At 43.8% G+C, this 22,243-nt stretch overlaps 1 protein-coding gene across 1 annotated transcript in view; it reads right to left on the bottom strand.

Moving 5' to 3' along the window:
* Positions 1 to 15,564, bottom strand: part of MYCBP2 (MYC binding protein 2) — a 937,772-nt gene extending 922,208 nt beyond the window's left edge. The window contains 1 exon segment of the mRNA XM_030200587.1: positions 14,867 to 15,564. Within this exon segment, the coding sequence (XP_030056447.1) occupies positions 14,867 to 15,132 (266 nt within the window). The 5' untranslated portion in view covers positions 15,133 to 15,564.
* Between the last annotated feature and the right edge of the window lie 6,679 nt (positions 15,565 to 22,243).

The raw sequence follows: 22,243 nt of genomic DNA, 5'->3' as shown, positions 1-22,243 counted from the left end.
TAAAGTCTGGACAGCTATCGCGGTTGACGTTTTTGGTTTTGATGTTTATGGACGGACTTCAAGGAGTCAAAACATTTCTCTTGCTGGACCAGACATCTTCTGTCCCTTCAGCTGCATTCGTAAACAGAGAGAATAAAAATCAGGCTGGTGGTCAGGCCCAAGGCATCCGATGCACCAACTGTGCGAGTCTGTGGCAGAAATCACTGGGAGCACATTTTGAAGCCACTGGGTCTTCTTAGACATCGAGAAAAGGAATCCTGGTTAAATTAAATTCCTCAGTCTTAAGCGTCAAAAAGAGGCAAGGCTCAAATCAAAGCTGGTGCTCAGGCCTAAAAGGGGCCTAAAGAGCCATGTGAAAAATAAAGAAAACTTGAAAAGCTGAAAATCTAACAAAATAAAGAGGAAGGTACTAAAAAAAAAATCTGTTAATACACACTGAAGACAGATCACGAAGACACAACCTCTCAGCTCTGCGGAAATAAAAACAGACTGAGTAACCTGCACTCAAGCAGACAGAAGGCACCCACATATGCATGATGGGAAAATTAGGTTCTTACCTTGGTAATTTTCTTTCCTTTAGTCATAGCAGATGAAGCCATTACGTATGGGTTATGTCCATCAACCAGCAGGGGAGATAGAGAGCACTCAAACTTTCACAGTGCCCTCTTGGCCAGCTAGCTCCACTGCCTCTTCAGTATTTGAAGCTTCCAAAGCAGTATGGCAAACCGCAATGGGAATCACAAGAGCTTTCCTCACAGCAAACGATGGCCCATCACAAGGGCATGAACATATAAAGGAGGGAATGCACATCCTCCTGGAGGGAACAAACTCATCCTCCTTATTGTATAAGTGGAGGGGAACACACGCGCCTCCTGGAGGGAATCACACATCCTCCCAACACACTGGAGGGAATGAACTCATCCTCCTATTTATAGAACTGGAGGGGAACACACGCGCCTCCTGGAGAGAATCAACACATTCTCCAAAAAAAACATGCTGGAGGGAATGAACACATCCTCCTAAATTTAAACTGAACATGAATCCTGAAGATTGTTTTTCAACTTTCTCCCAAGGAAGGAACTTCAGGAAATTAGAACAGAACCTGAAAAACAGATTCACAGCATACAGACAATCATACAGGGAGGGCTCATGGCTTCATCTGCTATGACTAAAGGAAAGAAAATTACCAAGGTAAGAACCTAATTTTCCCTTCCTTGTCATCAAGCAGATGAAGCCATTACGTATGGGATGTAACAAAGCAATCCCTAGATAGGGTGGGAACAAGCCACACCACGCACTAGCACTTGTGCACCAAAACGCGCATCCCTCCTGGCAGCCACATCCAGCCTGTAATGTCGGGCAAAGGAGAGCTTAGAAGCCCATGTTGCTGCACTGCATATCTCTTGAAGAGAGAGTGCTCCAGTTTCAGCCCAAGAGGAAGAAATCGCTCTAGTAGAACGTGCCTTAAAGGCTACAGGCGGAACCCTGCCGGCCAGCAGATAAGCTGAAAAGTTAGTTTCTTTGAGCCAGCGGGCAATAGTGGCTTTAGACGCTGGAGACCCTCTGCGAGAACCGGATAGCAAAACAAACAGATGATCAGAAGTCCTGAAAGAGTTAGTAACTCGCAGATACTGCAGCAGAGTCCTGCGCACATCCAAAAGGTGCAGCTGCCCAAAAGATTCTGGAAACTCTTCCTCTGAAAAAGAGGGCAAGAAAATAGGCTGGTTTAAGTGAAAGGCTGAAACCACCTTAGGCATAAAGGAAGGCACGGTCCGAACCGTGACTCCGGACTCTGAAAATTGCAGAAATGGGTCTCTACAGGACAGCGCCTGGAGCTCTGACACCCGTCTCGCTGAGGTAATGGCCACCAGAAAAACAGCCTTCAGTGTCAAGTCTTTCTCCGATGCTCGCCGAAGCGGCTCAAAAGGAGATGCCTGCAGGGTTTTCAAAACTAGCCCCAGGTTCCAAGCTGGACAGGGTACTCGCACTGGAGGTCGGAGCCGAAGCACACCTCTAAGAAACCGTGCCACATCTGGGTGAGCAGCCAAAGACACGCCTTCCACCTTACCACGAAGGGAGGCCAACGCTGCCACCTGCACCCGCAGGGAATTATAGGCCAAGCCTTTTTGTACACCTTCCTGCAAAAAGTCCAGAATCGGCGAGACAGGAGCCCGCATTGGAACAATGGCTCTGGAAACACACCAAGACTCAAACAGGCACCAAATCCTGGCATAAGCCACGGAAGTGGACCGCTTGCGTGCTTGCAGGAGAGTGGAAATAACTTTATTGGAATAACCTTTATCCCTCAATTGCGCCCTCTCAATAGCCATGCCATAAGACCAAAGCGGCCGGCGTCCTCCATGGCTACCGGTCCCTGAGTCAACAGGTTCGGTACCAGAGGTAACGGCAGAGGAGCCTCCAGGAGCATCTGTCGGAGGTCTGCATACCAAGGTCTCCTTGGCCAATCCGGGGCGATGAGGACCACTTCTCCTGTGTGCAGCCGAATCCGCAAGAGCAGGCGCCCTATCAAGGGCCATGGGGGAAACACATAAAGTAGACCCGGAGGCCAGGGTTGAGCCAAGGCATCCAACCCCGCCGACCGAGGATCTCTCCGTCTGCTGAAGAAGCACGGGACTTTGGTATTGGCACTTGTCGCCATTAGATCCATCACAGGCTTGCCCCATTTGGCACAGATCTGCAGGAATACTTCGTCTGCCAGATTCCATTCTGCTGGATCGATCTGATGCCTGCTCAGATAATCGGCCTGCACATTGCTTTGACCTGCAATATGAGCTGCCGACAGACACTGAAGTTGCAGTTCGGCCCAGTGGCAAATCAGTTCGGCCTGCGCGGCTAGTGCTCTGCACCTTGTTCCGCCTTGTCGATTTATATAGGCCACCGTTGTCGTGTTGTCCGACATCACTCTGACAGCCAATCCTTCCAGGGTCACTTGAAAGACCAGAAGCGCCTGAAACACCGCTTTCAACTCTAGGCGGTTGATGGACCACTCCGACTCCTCAGGTGTCCATAGACCCTGGGCATGCTTCCCCTTGCAGTGTGCGCCCCAGCCCTTCAGGCTGGCATCTGTTACCACTAGGCACCAAACAGGGAGCGTCAGCGGCATTCCTCGCCGCAGCATGCTGTCCGAGAGCCACCACTCCATGCTGAGACGGGCCGCAGGGAGCCAAGTAAGTCTGCATTGATAATCCTGAGAAATAGGAGACCATCTCCGAAGTAGGGAATACTGTAGAGGTCTCAGGTGCGCTCTCGCCCAGGGTACCACTTCCATCATGGCTGTCATCGATCCCAGCAGCTGGACAATGTCCCAAGCTCGCAGGCGGGGCATCCTCAGGAGCAGACGGACCTGATTCTGAAGCTTGCACCGCCTTGGCTCGGGTAGGAACACATAGCCCGAGACTGTGTCAAACCTGGCCCCCAAAAACTCTAGAGATTGTGAAGGGGACAGGTGACTTTTGGCCATATTGACGACCCAGCCTAGAGATTGCAGTACTGAGACCACTCTGGCTGTAGCTTGAAAGCTCTCTGTTGCAGAGTCTGCTCTGATGAGCCAGTCGTCTAGGTACGGGTGAACCCTGATACCTTCTCGCCTGAGAAAAGCAGCTACTACCACCATTACCTTCGAAAAGGTTCGGGGAGCTGTGGCGAGGCCAAAAGGCAAGGCCCTGAACTGCAAATGTTTTCCCAACACCGCAAACCTCAGAAACTTCTGGTGTGGGGGCCAAATTGGTATGTGCAAGTAAGCTTCTTTCAGGTCTAGAGACGTGAGAAACTCTCCTGGCTGAACCGCCGCAATGACGGAGCGCAGGGATTCCATGTGGAAATGCCGTACTCTCAGGGACTTGTTCACTTCTTTTAAGTCCAGAATAGGGCGAAAGGACCCACCTTTTCGCGGCACCACAAAGTAGATGGAGTATCGTCCGCAGCCTTGCTCGGCGGGAGGCACCGGGGTCACTGCCCCTAACTGAATCAGACCTTGTAAAGTCTCCTCCACCGCCGCCCGTTTGACGGCAGAACCGCATCGGGGCGTTGAATTCTATTCTGTATCCATCTCTGATCAGGTCCAGAACCCACTGATCTGAGGAAATCTTGGCCCACTCCTCGACAAAGAGGGAAAGCCGTCCTCCGATGACAGGCATCGAGGAGAGGGCCGGCGCACCATCATTGAGAGGGTTGCCCCTGAACTCCTGGTCTTGAGCCACCGGCTGCGGAACGCTTGTCCGAGTGAAAGGAGTTCCTCTGCTGACCACGGGCACGTGAAGTGAACCCAGCAGAATGCCCCGGGCGGTACCTTCTAGCTTCACAGAAGCGAGGTCTGTACGAGGAGTGGACCGCCTGGCCCTTAGAGGAAGGCCTCTGCCTATCTTCGGGCAAGCGCTGAGGTTTTGGATCACCCAGGCCTTTCACAATTTTCTCTAACTCCTCACCAAATAGGAGAAGTCCTTGAAAAGGCAACTTCACCAACCTTTGCTTAGAGGCCATGTCCGCTGCCCAGTGTCGTAGCCACAGACGACGGCGAGCCGCCACTGCTACTGCCATTTGTTTAGCCGAAGCTCTGACAAGGACATAAAGGGCATCAGCCAGAAAGGACAAGACCACCTCCATCCGCGGAGCCACATCCAAGAAGGGCTCCGCTCCATCTCCGGGCTGAGCCACTGCCTGTTGCAGCCAAGCTAGGCAGGCTCTCACAGCATAACAGCTGCATGCAGACGTCCGAACAGTGAGACCTGCAATTTCAAAGGACCGTTTCAATGCTGTTTCCAGCCTACGGTCTTGAACATCCTTCAGGGCAACACCTCCTTCAACAGGGAGGGTAGTTCTCTTTGTCACCGCAGTGACTAGGGCATCCACTGTAGGCATTTGAAAACGAGCCATATGTCCCTCACGCAGAGGGTATAACTGCCCCATAGCCCTGGAAACTCTCAAAGGTCCCTCGGGGTCAGCCCACTGAGCCGAAACAAGCTCTAGGATGGAGTCATGCAAAGGGAAGGCCCGAGCAGCTTTCTTGGTACTAGCCATCCTGGGATTACCCGAGGAGGCCATGCCACTGTCAGGATCTTCAATCGAGAGGGCCTGCAGGGTATCTGAAATAAGCGCTGGCAGCTCATCACGGTGGAAAATCCTCACCGCGGAGGGATCATCCAGATCCTGTGGTAAATCCACACCTGACTCTGGTTCCTCAGACCAAGAACGTCTGTCAGAGTTCTCCGAATCCTCACACCCCGAGCACGGGGGGGGGGGGGGGGGGGAAGGTGCACCACAATCTGAAGGGGAATTAACCCTTCTGCACTTATCTTTAGGCCAAGCATCCGGGAAAAAAGCCTCACTGGGCAGTCCCAGGCCAGAATCCATCGGGGGGGCAATCAGAGGAGCCTCAGGCGACCCTTGAGGGAGGGCTCTTTTCATCATGTATGCTTTATGCAGCAAAAGCACAAAATCCGGGGAGAAAATCTCACCCTGGGCACCCAAATCCTGTCCGGTGCTAGCCACTCCTGAAATAACCTCATCTCGAGGTGCCCCACCCGGCTCAGGTCTCTCCGTGTCCACGGAGGCCGCGCCATGTGGTGTAAGCAAAATGGCGCCCGCTGCCAGCTCAGAGCGGGAAGAAACATCGCTCGCCATGCTCGGGCCGGCTCCTACACCAGTACAGCACGATTTACAGAGCCCTGCTGCTGATTTGTGCTTGCCACAAGTGGAACAGCGCTTTACATTGTCCGCAGCCATCGCCGAAAAACAGCGGTAAAATCCAAGATGGCGGTTTCGCGCCAAAATCGCCCCGATCGCGGGCCCACCCCGGAGGAGTTGGAAAACACTCTTACCTCAAAGGATCTAGTGTACAACTACGATCCTGCTGAAAATCAGGTCAAAAACCTCTGTTCCAGCGTCTCTGCGTTTAAAAACGTGACGCAACTTTTTTTTTTTTTTTTTTAAAGCTGTGAGGAAAGCAGAGGTATTGAAGACTCCGGAGGCTCAGATGAGTGGGAAAGGCAGGGAAAGGGCGAACCTATATGCCTGCATCCACTGTTGGTGGGTAAGGACAGGGAAAGCAAGGCAATATGTCCACATCCACAGAGGTATGGGTAAGGCAGGGAAAGGGCTAACCTATGTGCCTTTAAAGTGAAGCTGCTATAGCCTCCAACACCCCGGTTAACAACTGGCAAGCCAGGAACCACCTCCCGGCAGATTTTTCTGGAGCTCGAACAAGCTGCAGCCACCCTGCTAAGGGAGATAGAGAATACTGAAGAGGCAGTGGAGCTAGCTGGCCAAGAGGGCACTGTGAAAGTTTGAGTGCTCTCTATCTCCCCTGCTGGTTGATGGACATAACCCATACGTAATGGCTTCATCTGCTTGATGACAAGGAAAGGACGATGCTGGAATTTTCTACTTGCTGTATACACTAGGCAGCGTCCACACGGGCTCCGTAGGATGACAGCACCCAGATGTGCGAATACTAAATGGCCTGCTTGCCCTTGGAGAACCTGCGCTAACCTTTAGCATTTATATTTATGCTTCTCTCTTTGTTGGAATGAATATGCTTAGGTCTTCCCTTATGGAACTCTTTTCTAACAATTTGTATGATTTTTTTTGTAAGCCACCCTGCTCCAATGAATCTGGGACAGATGTGCTATGCTCAAAATTTTCAATATATGGTTTAATGGCGATACAATTTCATATTAAGCTGTTTTTAATATGTTTTGGCATATATACAGACCTAGGATGTTTCTATTGCAGCTTGCAAAAAAAATATTATTCAAATCCTGGTATCACCTCAGTTACAGCAACACAGTTAGTCTACTGCAAAATACATTATAATGTAACATAAAACATGTTACTCACTTTGTGTCAATCTTCCATACCACAACATTACCAACTCTGTGGACACAGGAAGCAAGAACCCTAACTTTAAAAAGGACTGCTGCTTATACAGAATACACTTCCAACTGGAAAAGCCAAACCAATTGGATTGCTATAGATCCCCACACAGAAACATGCCAGCAGAATCTCTCACACAGATCACTGACCAGCCCTTACCAATTACAGAATGAGGACCAAAACTTAAATGTTAATTCCAAGAAGTCATAGTCTTTGAGCATAACAACATAGGAGAAAAAAAAATGTATTCATCTTTTACTAAGCAAACTACAAAGACTTTTAAAAAGTACACACTGGTAAAACTGATATTTTTCCCCAATAACTAAAAACGGGAAGAAAAAAGTTTCAACACAGTTATGGACAACTGGGTGATATCCCAGTCTGTATTTTGCTCCTTTTCTTCTCTTACCCCCACCCCCACCCCTCTGTTACAACTTTTACATTGGTTACCAGTTAGAGCTAGGGTGGCTTTCAAAATCTGTGTGTTCATTAGATACTTTATGGTATGGCACCTATACTACCCCTAGTGAAATTGACACTGCACAATGCTACTGAGAGGGTGAGACTATCTTGTTCGCCACTAGTTGCAAAGGGATCATCTCTAAGTCAGCTCTTGTTGCAGGTTTTTAGTATAATGCAACCAAATGGTGAAATGAGAAGTTTTCACACAAAAAAAAATGAAAACTTTTTCATGTAAGAAATTTCTTGATATATGTGACTTGAAAGTGGTCCGATCTTGCTTTTTCCAGTTAGGACTGCTGATTTATCTAAGAATCCCTACTTCAATGTAAAATCTTAGTCTTAACTATGTATTTTTTAACTGTATTTATAATCTGTTTACTCTATGTAAACTACATAAAACCAAATTTGATATTTGGATTTTTGTGGGATATAAAATCTAATAAAATGAAGAAAAAAATGACAAACTTGGCTTCCCATTCCCTCTTGTCACCTCCTCTCCAGCTCCTTTATTTCCACCATCTCTCATCCCTTTTCTCTTACACTTCCCCATGTGCCTCCACACCCTGTTCAAATTTCACATCATCTCTCAACTCCACCCCACTTTGCTATGCCATCCCAAATACCCCTGCCAAATCTAACACATGCCCCCAACCCAGCTGCCCCAAATCCCTAATCAAATCTGTCAGTGCCCACTTCCACCATCCTCAACTCCCCATTAAGGCACAAAGCACATACTGCTGTCAAAGTGCTTGAGTCCCTATCCACAACCTCCTCCCCCCCCCCCCCCCCAAAGTCCTTGAGTTCCCACCTAAATCTCAATCCCGAAAGTAGTTCTTCTGAAAGAGGCAAACTTATTGGGTTCTCCTCTTGTCTTCTTGTACTGGAACCACCGCACCAGGTTTATACCTTCTCTCATGCCATCCAGGCTCATCTCTCTCTCTCAACCTCTACCCTATGAATATCCTTCTTACCCTATGCATAACACTCCTAAAGCTGCCAGTCTCCCTTTTAAAAACTTACTCTGTCTAGCCAATAATCAGAATTAACTTATCCATTGACTGAGGAGCTGACTGGGGCTTTTGGTCCTGCTGCTGCTGAGGGCGGGAGCAGGAATATACCTATGTCTGACAGTAGCAGGATCTCATCTGACCAGTGCCTGAAAACTTCCAAGAAGTGGAGACCAAAGATGGAGTGGCTCAAGACAGAGGTGATTAAATTTGCACATCATACAAAACTATTCAAGGTTGTTAAAACACATGCAAACTGTGAAACATTGCAGGAAGACCTTAGGAAATTGGAAGACTAGGCATCCAAATGGCAGATGAAATTTAATGTGGACAAATGCAAGGCGATGCACATTGGAAAGAATAATCCGAATCGTACTTACCTGATGCTAGGGTCCACCTTGGGGGTCAGCACTCAAGAAAAAAAGCTAGATGATGTTGTAAATACACCAAAATCTTCTGCTCAGTGTGCAGCGGTGGCCAAAAAAACAAACAGGATGCTAGGAATTATTAGGAAAGGGATGGTAAATAAGACTAAAAATATTATAATGCCTTTGTATCGCTCCATGGTGCAACCTTTGACTATTATGTTCAGTTGTGGTTGCCGTATTTCAAGATATAGTGGAATTAAAAAAAGGTTCAAAGAAGAGCAACCAAAATGATAAAGGGGATGGAACTCCTCTCGTATGAGGAAAGGCTAAAGAATTTAGGGCTCTTCAGCTTGGAAAAGAGCCGGCTGAGGGGAGATGTGATTGAGGTCTACAAAATCCTGAGTGGTGTAGAACAAGTAAATTGATTTTACTCATTCCAGGCTAGGAGACACTTGGGGAAATTACATAGAAATACTTTTAAAACAAATAGGAGGAAATATTTTTTCACTCAACAAATAGTTAAGCTCTGGAACTCACTGTCGGAGGATGTGGTAACAGCGCTTAGTGTTATCTGGATTTAAAAAAGGTTTGGAGAAATTCCTGGAGGATAAGTCCATAGTCTGCTATTGAGACAGATATGGGGAAGGAACTGCTTTCCCCAGGATTGGTAGCATGGAATGCTGCTGCTAATTGGGTTTCTGCATGGTACTTGTGACGTGGCTTGGCCACTGTTTGAAAAACAGGATACTGGCTAGATGGACCATTGGTCTGTGCAGTATAACTACTCTTATGTTCATGATATCAGTACACTATTTGATGAGGTCAGCAACCTCCTATACCTTGTCCACCACTTCTCCTGAACCACCGGTTCTAGGTCTGAAACATGCAGCCAGGCGAGTCTACACATACCAATACCTAATGCAGAGACACTGGATGCCACATCAAAAGCATCACAGGTTATCCGAGCCCAGTGCTTTTGACACTTCTTCTTGCTTGGCTACTAATGCATGGCACTGTGCTCTGCCTACACTGAAATTGTCTACTACTCCTACTGCATCTAAATTGAGGATCTCTCCGATAGGAAGAGATGTTGCAATACAAGAGAACTTTTAGGCACCAAAAGTTAAAAAAAAAAAAAAAAAAAAAGGTTCTCTACATACATTAAGAGTGTCTTTCATGTTTAAACAGCATCATTGCAAAGAAGGAAATACAATAGATGTGGCACATGCCTTTAGTACACGGAGATACAAGAACAAAAATTAACAGCACTTGAAAATATAGCTATCTCAAATTGGACACCCAAAAATGCTTTAGTTTTTAGCACAACTCATGACATTTTTCTTTTTATTTTAATTTTTGAAATTCTATATAGGGCTCAACGTTTGCCTTCCCATACTTGTGCATGGGCTGCTACTCTATCAATCACCAAATACAAAAATAGCTAGAGTCAAAAATACTTTAGTGGTATGTCACAAAGGGGCCCTTTTACTAAAGCTTAGCGTACCCTAACAGGACATTAGCATACGCTAAGTGTCACATGGCCATAAGTATAACAAACTATACAAAAATACAAAGGAGAGAACCTAACAAATATACCAAAAGTACAAACAGAAACAAAAGGGTTCTCTTATAGAATAAATTGTGAGCAGTATTGGAAACTGAGGAGGAAAAAGCCTCAAGAAGCTCCCGGCTATTAAAAAAAAAAAAAAAAAAGCAATGGGAGCAGGATGGCTTCATCATTGGCAAAAAAAAACCAACTCCTTACAGAGTGACAGCATATAGATATACAGTCTCTTCAAAGTTATCTTCAATAATGCATTAAGCAAATGTTAAATCATTATGTTGTACTCAGTGGCGTAGCTAGGTGGGGCGCCAGGGGAGGGGTCGCTCCCCCAAACGGAGTTCTGCTGGCACCAGCGCCTAATTTTTTTTCGTTGTGTAGCACTGAAAATGTGCGCCGGCAGAAGTCCGCTCTTGCTCCCTCTGCGCCATCAACCTGGCTATGCTTCTATGTAAATTCTATGTAAATTGTACAGCGCTGTGTAACCCTAGCAGTGCTTTAGAAATGTTAAGTAGTAGTAGTAGCAGTAGTACTTAGCTGTGTAGTTCTTCCTTTCTCCAAAAAAACAGACCGAGACCAATAGTGGCCAGCTTTTTGTCAAACCGCATCAGGGTCTGTTATTTAATACTGTTTTAAGCTGGGACTCAATGCTAAAATAGAATGGTGTCATTTTTTCTGATATGTCTTTCTAAATACGTTTTGATTGGATGTTACTCTCGGAGGCATCTGACGTCAATTCTTTAAAGGGCTGCAATTTTCTTCCGATGCAGTCTTCCTATTTCCGTCGAGTGCAGAACGGCGTTCCAAGTGAGCTGTTTTTGTATGATTAAGTAATGGCATATAGGATGGTTGTACCCTGTGTTGACTTCATTTATGGCCGTCAGACCCTGATGCAGTTTGACAAAACGCTGGCCACCATTGGTCTCGGTCCGTTTTTTGGAGAAAGGACGAACTACACAGCTAAGTACAACATAATGATTTAAGATTTGCTTAATGCATTATTGAAGATAACTTGTATTTCTATATGCTTTCAGTCTGTAAGGAAGTTTTTTTTTGCCAATGATGAAGCCATCCTGCTCCCGTTACTTTTTTTTTTTTTTTTATCCGGGAGCTTCCTGAGGCTTTTTCCTCCTCAGTTTCCAATACTGCTCACAATTTATTCTATAAGAGAATCACAGCTATAATATGTCATGCAAAATTTATCACATGCTGTGCAATTTAAGCTTTTAGTTTTGCATAAACCTTCACTTTGTTACTCTGTCTCAAGCTCACATTCCACTTTTTTGGGACTTTCCATGGCTGCCTGATCATTCTTTGTAAGGTAGTAGCAATACAACAAAAAACACTAAGGAAAATAAAATTACCAATACCTCTCTAATTGATAGCTCATAATTAGGTATTTTAAACAATAAATGTTGCAAAAATAATATGAAATATGTGAATATAATATGTGTTAAGAAGTGCTCAGTCCGCATGTCAGTTATTAATATAGTGACTGGCTGAGTAGAGAACCATCATTGCACCACTAGTGTTCTCAAAAGCACAGTCTATACATATAATTTTTGCGCTATATCAAAGCAGAATAAAGTCAAAATAAAGTAGTGCATGCTAACTTCCTAAGATGTTAATGCGGGCTGTGTCAAACCCTCTAATTAATAATCAACACAGTAGAATGATTATCCCAAAATCACCCTAAGTGTCCCTACCCAAGTTTGACGTTTCACAGAATGCTGTGTTGTACTTATCTGAATAGTCTTGGATCTTTAATCAAGAACACTAACATGAGCATGTCACAAAACAACATAAGTGGAGCTGGTCAGTACTCAGTCCAGGATTTTCACCTCCCCAGTGACCAAAACATTGAAATTGTAGGGGGAAAAAAAAAAGGAAAAAGTTTCATCAAGTCCCAATGTTGCCAATACAACACCATATAAGCTCTAAATTTACTGAGCACACAGAACCTCACAGCATATTTCCAACAAGAATCTTCTAAAAGCTCCCTAAGGGAAGGATTACTACTATTTCTCCCAATTACAGTAGGTAACATAAGACAAAATACAAGAGTGTACAGCTTCCCAATGTGCAGCTAGAAACTTCAAATTTCTCCAAGTCCATGCTTCACTGTTTCCACCTTTCATGTTAGGATCAACTATCAAATACATCTTCTCTTTCAATCAAAACCAGAAAACTACACTTTGTACCTCCACCAGGCTGCATCTTTTTGCTTTTTAGCATTTCCGTATCTAATTTGCAAGCCATTTCAAATCTTAGCAATGTCAACTAATCATAAAACATTTTTTTTTTATGTCCTGAGTCACCAATCAAGGTTCCTGCTGGAAGGACATTTCCAAAAAACACTCTTGCTTGGTTTCAAGTTTCAATTATTTACACCAAGATTTTATTTAAAAATCCTGTTAAACTAATTGATAATGTAGCTATTCAGGCTGTTTTGATATTGTTAACAGTACCTTCACTATGTGCTTGATCACTGTGACAGTCTATTTTGACTGATTCAAATTGTATACAACTAACCTGAGTGACCCTGGTATCGTTACTTATTCTGGAGTTAGGAAAGGTGACTGAAAGGTAGGCAGTATGTAAACTAGCTGAAAGCTACAACTAAAAGAATGGTGCCATTAAGTCAATAATTATCTTGTAGTCTGCTTTGCCAAGTCAGTTTTAGAAGGGAAGTTAATAAGCTAAATTATAATAAAGCATTTTACTGAACAAATATTTACCACTGGGGTCACCTTAATACTGCAAGTCAGTGGCTCCCACAGTTAATATAAAATTTGCATTATTGAAGCCAAGAATAAGGGGCATTCCCGACAATGACAAATGTAGAGACGGCGGGTCCCAAAACAAGCCCACTATTTGAAGCCAGAACAAATTGAAACACCAAACACCAACCTCCCACTCTGGCCCTTCCTGGTATCCTCACCCCCACCACACCCCCCTCCCATGGGTCTCCCCTGGTGTCTAATATGAGAGGGGGCAGTAGTCATCCCTAGTAATTCCTGCCTTATCAAGCACCTCATGAACACTAGTAATAATCTATTGGTACTACTGCTAGAGGGTCAAGCTGTAAAACAGCATGCATTATGGGCAAATAAACCACATTGAATGTCAAAATCATGCTCGATTTTGGCCAAAACATCACTCACTTAAGGCACATCAGTATCTAGCACATTAACTTTGACTGTCACTGTTTGGTTTATGTCTTCCAAATAAGGAAATCTAAAGCATTCACTGAACTTTAGAACACTACATGCACTTCTATACTCCACCAAGAAAAAGACAGCCATAGGTTATTAACAGTGAAGTCTGTGTGCTTTATTAATCACCCTTACCACGATTAAAAATTCAAAACAAAACACACAAAAATACTATAAACTTCAGCTACAACAGAGATAGTAAATTGCACACCAACAGGCATTACCAGGTCAACTTCTTGGAATATTCCTACCTACCTACCCTATGATCTCATTCTGTGGAGATGCAGCACTCTGAACCCCGACCACCAACCACCACAGTAGAAAACAACAATCCGTCTCTAAGTTCTACACACCATCACATTCCATTTAACAGATTCACTAGCACACTACTTTTAACAGAAAAATTAAGAAAATACCCAAGGATTCAGTAATTGCAAACAAGGATATAATCTATTTAGGTTAACCCTACAATTTTATCTTTCTTCAAAATAGCAGTATAGAAAGCAAGGTTCATCAGTACTGGGAGCTAATAAAAACTGGTTGAATAATTCTTGCAGCATCCTTCACTCTGCAGAGATAAACAAAGCTCCACCCTACATATCACCATTATGCAATGTGCACTTGTAGCTCGCCCGTAAGACAGATCGTGAACCTTTCTCGCTGCCCAAATATCTGGGAGCCCAATCCTAAATAAATATATTTGCTTAACGGGGAAGGCCATATACCAGCACTAAACATTATAAAGTGTGATTTTTCAAAATTAGGCCAAATTCAACACAGTGTTTTAAAAATGAATAGCCAATATGGGCACAGCAACGCCTCAAAGCAAATATATTCGCATTACTACTATGGCAAGAGTGACATTGATTCTTCCCTCTTCATATGCTCAACCACCACACAGGCGACTATTTCCTGAAGATGACTGCATGCTCCTCGCCATTCACACACTAGCGTAAACAGCGCAGTATTATGGAGAAGGCGACCGCAACATTAAATAAGAGAGGGAGGAAAAATACAATTGGAAAACGAAAGAGCTACCTATTACACAACCTACAACCATTGGTCTCCATTACACATAAGTAATAAAGGGCAGAAAAAGAAAATAATTTAAGCAATAATAAGGAGGCAGCCGGCTCGGAGGTGGTGATGAGTGACACCACCCCCCACCCCCCGGACACCCCGCAACTCGAGACAGCGATGCGTCATCAACCGCCGAAAGCCTCGCACTGGTCCACCTCCTCACCTCCCACCCCAGAGAATGGGGGAGGGCAGAGAGGCCCGGACCCGGTGTGCGTCTCTCTTCTTAACTTCGGCGGTGGCAGTGTCTCATCCATCCCCTCTCCTCGCCCCACCCTGCCTTACCTGTTGGGGTGGCAGCCTTGCTCGCGGTCGTTCAGCGCCGCCGTGTAGATCCTCCTGTATCTCTCGGCCAGGGCCCTACCGGAAAGCAGCAGCTTGTAGCGGTTCCGGGAGTCCGACTGCGGCCCCAGGGAGCCCTCGGGACCCAAGTCGAGCCCCAGCGGTTGCAAGAATGAGGAAGAGGGGGCAGCAGCTGAAGGAGGGAGCGGAAAGAAGGCGCCGCCGCTGCCAGAGGCTTCAGCCGCGGGAACAACTGCGGCGCACATCATCTCCCACCACCTGTGCAGCCGCTCAGAGAATCCTCAGTTCAACGCGCTGGAAGCATGGAAAAGAGGGGGAAAGTCCACTGCTATCTCAGCCAGTGCCAGCACCAGCACACATCTCACCGGGAAGGCACCGGCCTCGCCTGTCAGCTTCCGCGAGGCTTCAGTACGGCGGCATGTACTAAAGAGAAAGCTGAACAGCCCGACCGTCTCTCCCACCGGTTCCGTGCGGTGCTAATGGTGTTGAGGGGAAAGAAGAGTCCGGAATAACCCCTGCAGCTCGCTTTTTTTTCCGTCTGTACCCGCTGCGGGTTATCGGTGGTTCGGACCGCCTGTTATTCCAGGAGGGAGGCTAGGCTCTATCGCTTGCATGCTCCCCGTGGCAATAGAAACTGCACCTCCTGAGCTGCCATTTTACCTCACCGCTCTCTTCCTGCTCAGCCGCACACAGGCGCCGCGCGGAGCATGCCGGGAACCCTGTGGGCCCACCCTGGTGGGAGGTCACGGGCTGACGTAGTAACACCCGCCACCCGCGCCTGCTCCTCGTAGCGATGGATGGTTAGCACTGTCATTCGAGTACCTGTCGACTAGGCGAGCGAGTTCCCCCACCCTCATCATCCATATGCACGGGCAGTTATGGCGTGTTTACGGCCTCTTTAGACTTGACTGCCGCCTATCAGCTTAAAATAGCATTCACATCCAGGGCTAAACAACTAACGCTCTGCTCCCTCTGTCAGCGGGGTTCAGTTACTGAAGGGTAGCAAAGATACCAACTTTTCAGAACTATTAGGAGTGTTATGCTCAACGCAAATTATTTCGCTCTGGACAGAAGGAGAACATGTAGTTAATATTGGGAGTATTCAAACACCCACAGAGTTGGCACCTATGAATGAAAGGATAAAACTGTTATACTTTTGCAAAAAGCTGTATTAAATGGAATGCTGAAGCTTCAGAGGCAGTAAGCCACAATAGTGCATTGTATGTATGTATTTGAAAGATTTGATATACAGCACATTTGAGAAAACATATGGCATGTTACTGTAGTTTCATTTATTAACCACCTTTATAGTAATATAGTAGATGATAGCAGATAAAGACCTGTACGGACGAGTCTGCCCAACAAGGTACACATTTCATATAAAAGCACAGTAACAGCTTGCCAGCGGTACATAAGTATTGCCATACTGGGACAGTCCAAAGGTCCATCAAGCCCAGCCTCCTGTTTCCAACAGTGGCCAATCCAGGTCACAAATACCTGGCAAGATCCCCCAAAAAGTACAAAACATTTTATGCTGCTTATCCCAGAAATATTGTCCCCAAGTCAAATTTAATAATGGTCTATGGGCTTTTCCTTTAGGAAGTTGTCCAAACCTTTTTTAAACTCTGCTAAGCTAACTGCCTTTACCACATTTTCTGGCAATGAATTCCAGAGTTGAATTACATGTTGAGTGAAGAAATGTTTTCTCCGATTCGTTTTAAATTTACTACTTTGTAGCTTCATCGCATGCCCCCTAGTCCTAGTATTTTTGGGAAGAGTAAACAGATGCTTCACGTCTTTCCGTTCCATTCCATTCATTATTTTATAGACCTCTATCATATCTCCCCTTAGCCGTCTTTTCTCCAAGCTGAAGAGCCCCATCCACTTTAACCTTTCCTCATAGAGAAGTCGTCCCATCCTCTTTATCATTTTCATCGCCCTTCTCTGCACCTTTTCTGATTCCACTATATCTTTTTTGAGATACGGCGACCAGAATTGAACACAGTATTCGAGGTGCGGTAGCACCATGGAGCAATACAAAGGCTTTATAACGTCCTCATTTTTGTTTTCCATTCCTTTCCTAATAATACCTAACATTCTATTTGCTTTCTTAGCCGCCGCAGCACAATGAGCAGAAGGTTTCAATGTATCATCAACGACAACACCTTGATCCCTCTCTTGGTCGGTGACTCCTAATGTGGAACCTTGCATAACGTAGCTATAATTCGGGTTCCTCTTTCCCACATGCATCACTTTGCACTTGCTCACATTAAACGTCATCTGCCACTTAGATACCCAGCCTCGTAAGGTCCTCTTGTAATTTTTCACAATCCTCCCGCGATTGAACAACTTTGAATAACTTGGTGTCGTCAGCAAATTTAATTACCTCACTAGTTACCCCATTTATAAATATGTTAAAAAGCAGCGGGCCCAGCAGAGACTCCTGGGGAACCCTACTAACTACCCTTCCCCATTGAGAATACTGACCATTTAACCCTACTCTCCGTTTTCTATGTTTTAACCAGTTTTTAATCCACAATATGACACTACCTCGTATCCCATGACTCTCCAATTTCCTCTGGAGTCTTTCGTGAGGTACTTTGTCAAACGCCTTTTGATAGTCCAGATACACAATATCAACCGGCTCACCTTTATCCACATGTTTGTTCACCCCTTCAATGAAATGTAATAGATTGCTGAGGCAAGATTTCCCTTCACTAAATCCATGTTGACTTTGTCTCATTAGTCCATGCTTTTGAATATGCTCTGTAATTTTGTTTTTTATAATAGTCTCTACCATTTTGCCTGGCACTGACGTCAGATTCACTGGTCTATAATTTTTGTATGAATGCAATTTGTAAGTGGATGACAGCTAATAAACTTAATTTAAATATGGATAAAACTGAAATTCTTGTGATTGGGAAAAAGGAGGATGAATGTTGGCCTCAGACTCTTCTTGTGGGTGCAGTTGATGTACCAGTGCAGAACGAGATAAGGTTGTTGGGTATAACCTTGGATTGTCATCTTTCAATGAAAGAACAAATTATGCATATAGTTCAATCGGCTTTCCATCAATTGTGGATGTTATTTCGTTTAAAACCCATGTTGTGTGCAGTAGATTTCAGGAGTGTTATGCAGGCTATGATTTTGTCAAAAACTGACTTTTAATTCTCTTTATTTGGGTGTTCCAGAGTACAGAATCAAAGCTTTACAGATAGTACAAAATGCAGCTGCTAGGTTAGTTTTTGGTGTTTCCAGATTTTAACCTATAACTCCACTTTTTAAACAACTTCATTGGTTACTCATGAAATATTGAGTGCATCATAAAGTTTTGAGCATAATTCATCAAATAATATATGGTAAAATGCCTTGGTATTTTGGTCAAGGTTTTACTTTCTCTACATCAGGAAGGTCTCTAAGATCAGATTTCTGCAAATGTCTGAGTTTGCGATTGGTATCTTCAGTACATTATGTCTTTACTCGGGTCTCAGCTTTCTCTATAGCGGGAATGCTAATGTGGAATGCCTTGCCAGGTCAGCTTTGCTTAACTACTAGTTTCTAGCAATTTGAGAAACTATTAAAAACACATTTTTTTGTTCAAGCCTTCCTTTGATATGGTATAGTTTTGGAACTATGACAGCAACACTTTATGTTTTGGATTATGTTAGCAGTATTTTACTTTTTATTTCTGTTAATTGAAGATGTTTTGTTTTATGTTGGTATGTATGTTTTTATGGAAACCGCCTAGTTTATAGGTGGGTTAGAAGTGTTTTAAATAAATAAAGTGCTTGGAATGGTCTTGGATTCTGGTCTTACATATAAATATGAGATAGGTGCGCTGGTAAGGAAGTTTTTCTTCCATTTACATAAACTTCGTGCTATTAAATCATCTTTGAGTCTGTCTGGATTTCATATTATCACACAGGCAATTCTGATTCCTTTGCATTACTATTGTAATTCATTGTATTACACTGTTTAGTAAGCAACAATTGCGTCACTTACAGCGTTTGCAAAACACTGCTGCTCAGTTGCTTTTTGGATTGGGAAAGTTTAGCAAAGTTAGTTCTCTTTTAAACAATTACATTGGCTAAGATTAGAGGTGCATATTCAATTTAAAATTGTTTGTCAAGTTTGTAAATGTGTTTATGGAATGAACTTGGTCATGGTGGGACAATTATTACCGTCTCCAGGTTTGAAAGGAAATCTGAGAAGCTCCAAAAACTTGACACTTGATGTTCCTTCTGTAAAGAAAATGGAACTAAAGTCTATTTGGGAATGATCTTTCTCTTTTCAAAATCAAAAAATTTGGAATAATATAATAATCTCTACACGGTTATTATCTAACTATATTCTATTTCAGAAAGCCTTGAAGACATTTGTTTTCACTATCAGAATATATTATGAAAGTTTAAAGGATTAAACTGTTGGTCATATCTGATTAGGATATTATCTTTGCTGTGAACCATCTTGAAGATGTTGTTAAAGGCAGTACAGAAGCATCGAAATAGAATAGAAGGCACGAGGGTACATTGGCTTCTATTACATGACTTTTATTGTTTTATTTTGTAATTGATATACCACCTTTCAGGATAAAATTGGAAGTCCCACATCAGAGACTTTATCAAACATCTTCTGAAATCCAGGGATGCCAAGGGTAAACTATCCCAGAGTGAAATTTATCACCCCAAATAGTGAAATTTTGTTTCAGATGGTTTGTCTGGGATATAAGGATTCAAGTGTTATATTCCTTTTCAAAGGGAAAAAACATCAGCATTAAATTATATTTGCTACTTGTTGATGCCTCTGAAAGGATAGAGAGGAGACAATATGAGACAGCTATCAAAGGGATATGTCCAGATAACTAAACAGTTACCTGTGTAAACGTAACGCACTAAAAAGTTTTCTCCACTCAGTGATTGAAAGTATGCATATAGGTTCAGAACACATGTACTTTATAGGGGTAATTCTATAACTGGATGCCCCAATGTAGGTGCCCTGAAGTCACGCAGTAGGAGTCTATTCTATAATGAAATCTAGGTGTCTCAGTTTTGTTATAAACCCAGTATCAGGGTGCTTACATTTAGGCACCCACACACCAGCCATAGGTAAGTGGGAGCCTGTCCATGTTGCAAATATGTGATGGAAATATATCCTGTCCATGTTGCAAATATGTGATGGAAATAAAGACCATTTTGGGTTGTACCGTGCAAGTTGTTGATCAATGTGGGACAGAAGTAAAACTAATGGAGAAGGGAAAATGTACAGATTTTTGTTTATTGTCACTAAAGGACCTGAAAATTTTGATAAAGGGCATTCATACTTCTTTTTGTTCTTTAGATCCAGTCCCTGCTTGGTTATTTCACAAATGTTCAGATTCTATGTTATCATGGTTGTTAAGAATGATTAATGCTTCTTTATCCCAAGGTTGGCTTCCAGTACCCCAGTGGTCATCCCCTATTCAAAAAAAAAGAGGGGGTTTGGATGATCAGTATTTTTTTTTAATAGGGGGCACTTTTGAGCAACGGGAGCAGGACTGCTTCATCATCGGCTCAAAAAACCTCCTATTGTCTTTCAGCAACTCCTCAATGATATAGCCACAAGAAAGTTTTTAATATTTCTGATTGCTGCAATATCACCAAATATAGAGAGATCATAAATTGAGCTTGTACTTAACTTTGTATGGTGCTTCCTTATCCAAAAGTCAAGACCGTGACCTACGATGGCCAGCATTTCGTCTGCCTGTTTTAGGGTCGTCGGTCAAAGAATGCATTGCAAAAAAAAGGATAAAGATCAGTACAAAATGAACACACACTGCTCTTGAAAACGTCTTAACTCATAGCAATTTCAAACCCACAGCATGGAACCTCTGTCTGTAACTTCACAGAGGAGGAAGATGAAGGATCAGAAAAATGGCTACCCTATAAAGGTTTAACGTCAGATGCTCTCAAAACATGGCTACCAATCATAGGAACTCAATTAAAGGAACACACACTGTCTGTAAAAAATGAGGGAAAATGTGATTAGAAAAAATGGCACCATTCAACTTTTGCATTCAAACCCTCAGGGGTTAAAGAGTTCAGTTGAAAAATCAACTGCTGCTCCTTCTGAAGTAATAGGCGTCTACATTTTGGACTTTGGCAACACGATGCTCTGTTTTCCTTAATAAGTGCAAAGGTCTTTCTCAAGACTACTTTTATAATGCCTCCATACCTGCACCTTACTATGTAGGTTTGTTTCTAACCTCCATCAGATAGTTCTTTCTGAACAATTTGAGACTCCTGAGGCAGGCCTGTAGCCAAAACACAGATCTGTGTCAAGTCCTTAATAAAATATTTCTTGTTCAACTCAGTTGTCCCAGTCGCAAGAAAGTATCAACATATATAGATAGAGGCTCAAGGAGCGAACCCCTACCTGAAACGATCGGTCAACCAGGGAGGGTTCACAAGAGTTTTGTGAACCTTAGATAGCGTGTAGAACACTGGTATTCTGTGAGAATCACTATTAAGGAATTGAAACACTTTTTGGGTGATTAGACTGTTGGCATACGCAGCTCCTGTAAGTTGAAAAATCCCTGCTCTTAGGGCCTCAGTGGAGTCTGTGTTACAGACAGAGGTTCCATGCTGTGGGTTTGAAATTGCTATGACTTAAGACTTTTTCAAGCGCAGCGTGTGTTCATTTTGTGCTGATCTTTATCCCTTTTTTGCAATGATTCTTTGACCGAAACCCCTGAAGCAGGCGGACCATTGTAGGTCACGGTCTTGACTTTTGGATAAGAAGCACCATACAAAGTTAAGTACAAGCTCAATTTATTATCTCTCTGAATTTGGCGATATTGCAGCAATCAGAAATATTAAAACCTTTCTTGTGGCTATATCATTGAGGAGTTGCTGAAAGACAATAGGAGTTTTTTTGGGCCGATGATGAAGCAGTCCTGCTCCCATTGCTCAAAAGTGCCAGGAGCTTCTTGAGGCTTTTTCCTCCTTGTACATTCACACCACTCCCAAGCTTTTTTGAGTCAGGCCCCATACAAGCATCCCTACTGCATTTATTTGTATAGATTGAGCTTGTAGATATGCCAACCAGTCAGCTGCTCGCAAGCTCCCTTCCTCCTGGATTAGCGCAAAAGATGTCATAGATCCAGTCTCAGTCACTAGGTCATGGATATAAAGCAAACCATGCTGAGACCATCTCTTCAAATAAGGGTCCAAATCTTTATTGCCCCAAAGGGGAAGTAACATAGTAGGAATCTTTAATTGCTTGCAAAGCCACTTCCAACCTGGTGCATTGTTTTTAGGATAGGGTGTGCTGCAGTTGTCACAACTCTTGTTGGGTACCTTGTATGAAGATAATACAACAAGT

The sequence above is a fragment of the Microcaecilia unicolor genome, chromosome 4 (genome assembly GCF_901765095.1).
Source record: "Microcaecilia unicolor chromosome 4, aMicUni1.1, whole genome shotgun sequence".
NCBI lineage: Eukaryota > Metazoa > Chordata > Amphibia > Gymnophiona > Siphonopidae > Microcaecilia > Microcaecilia unicolor.
Note: the sequence above shows the minus strand (reverse complement) of the source record. Positions and strands in the feature narration are given on the sequence as shown.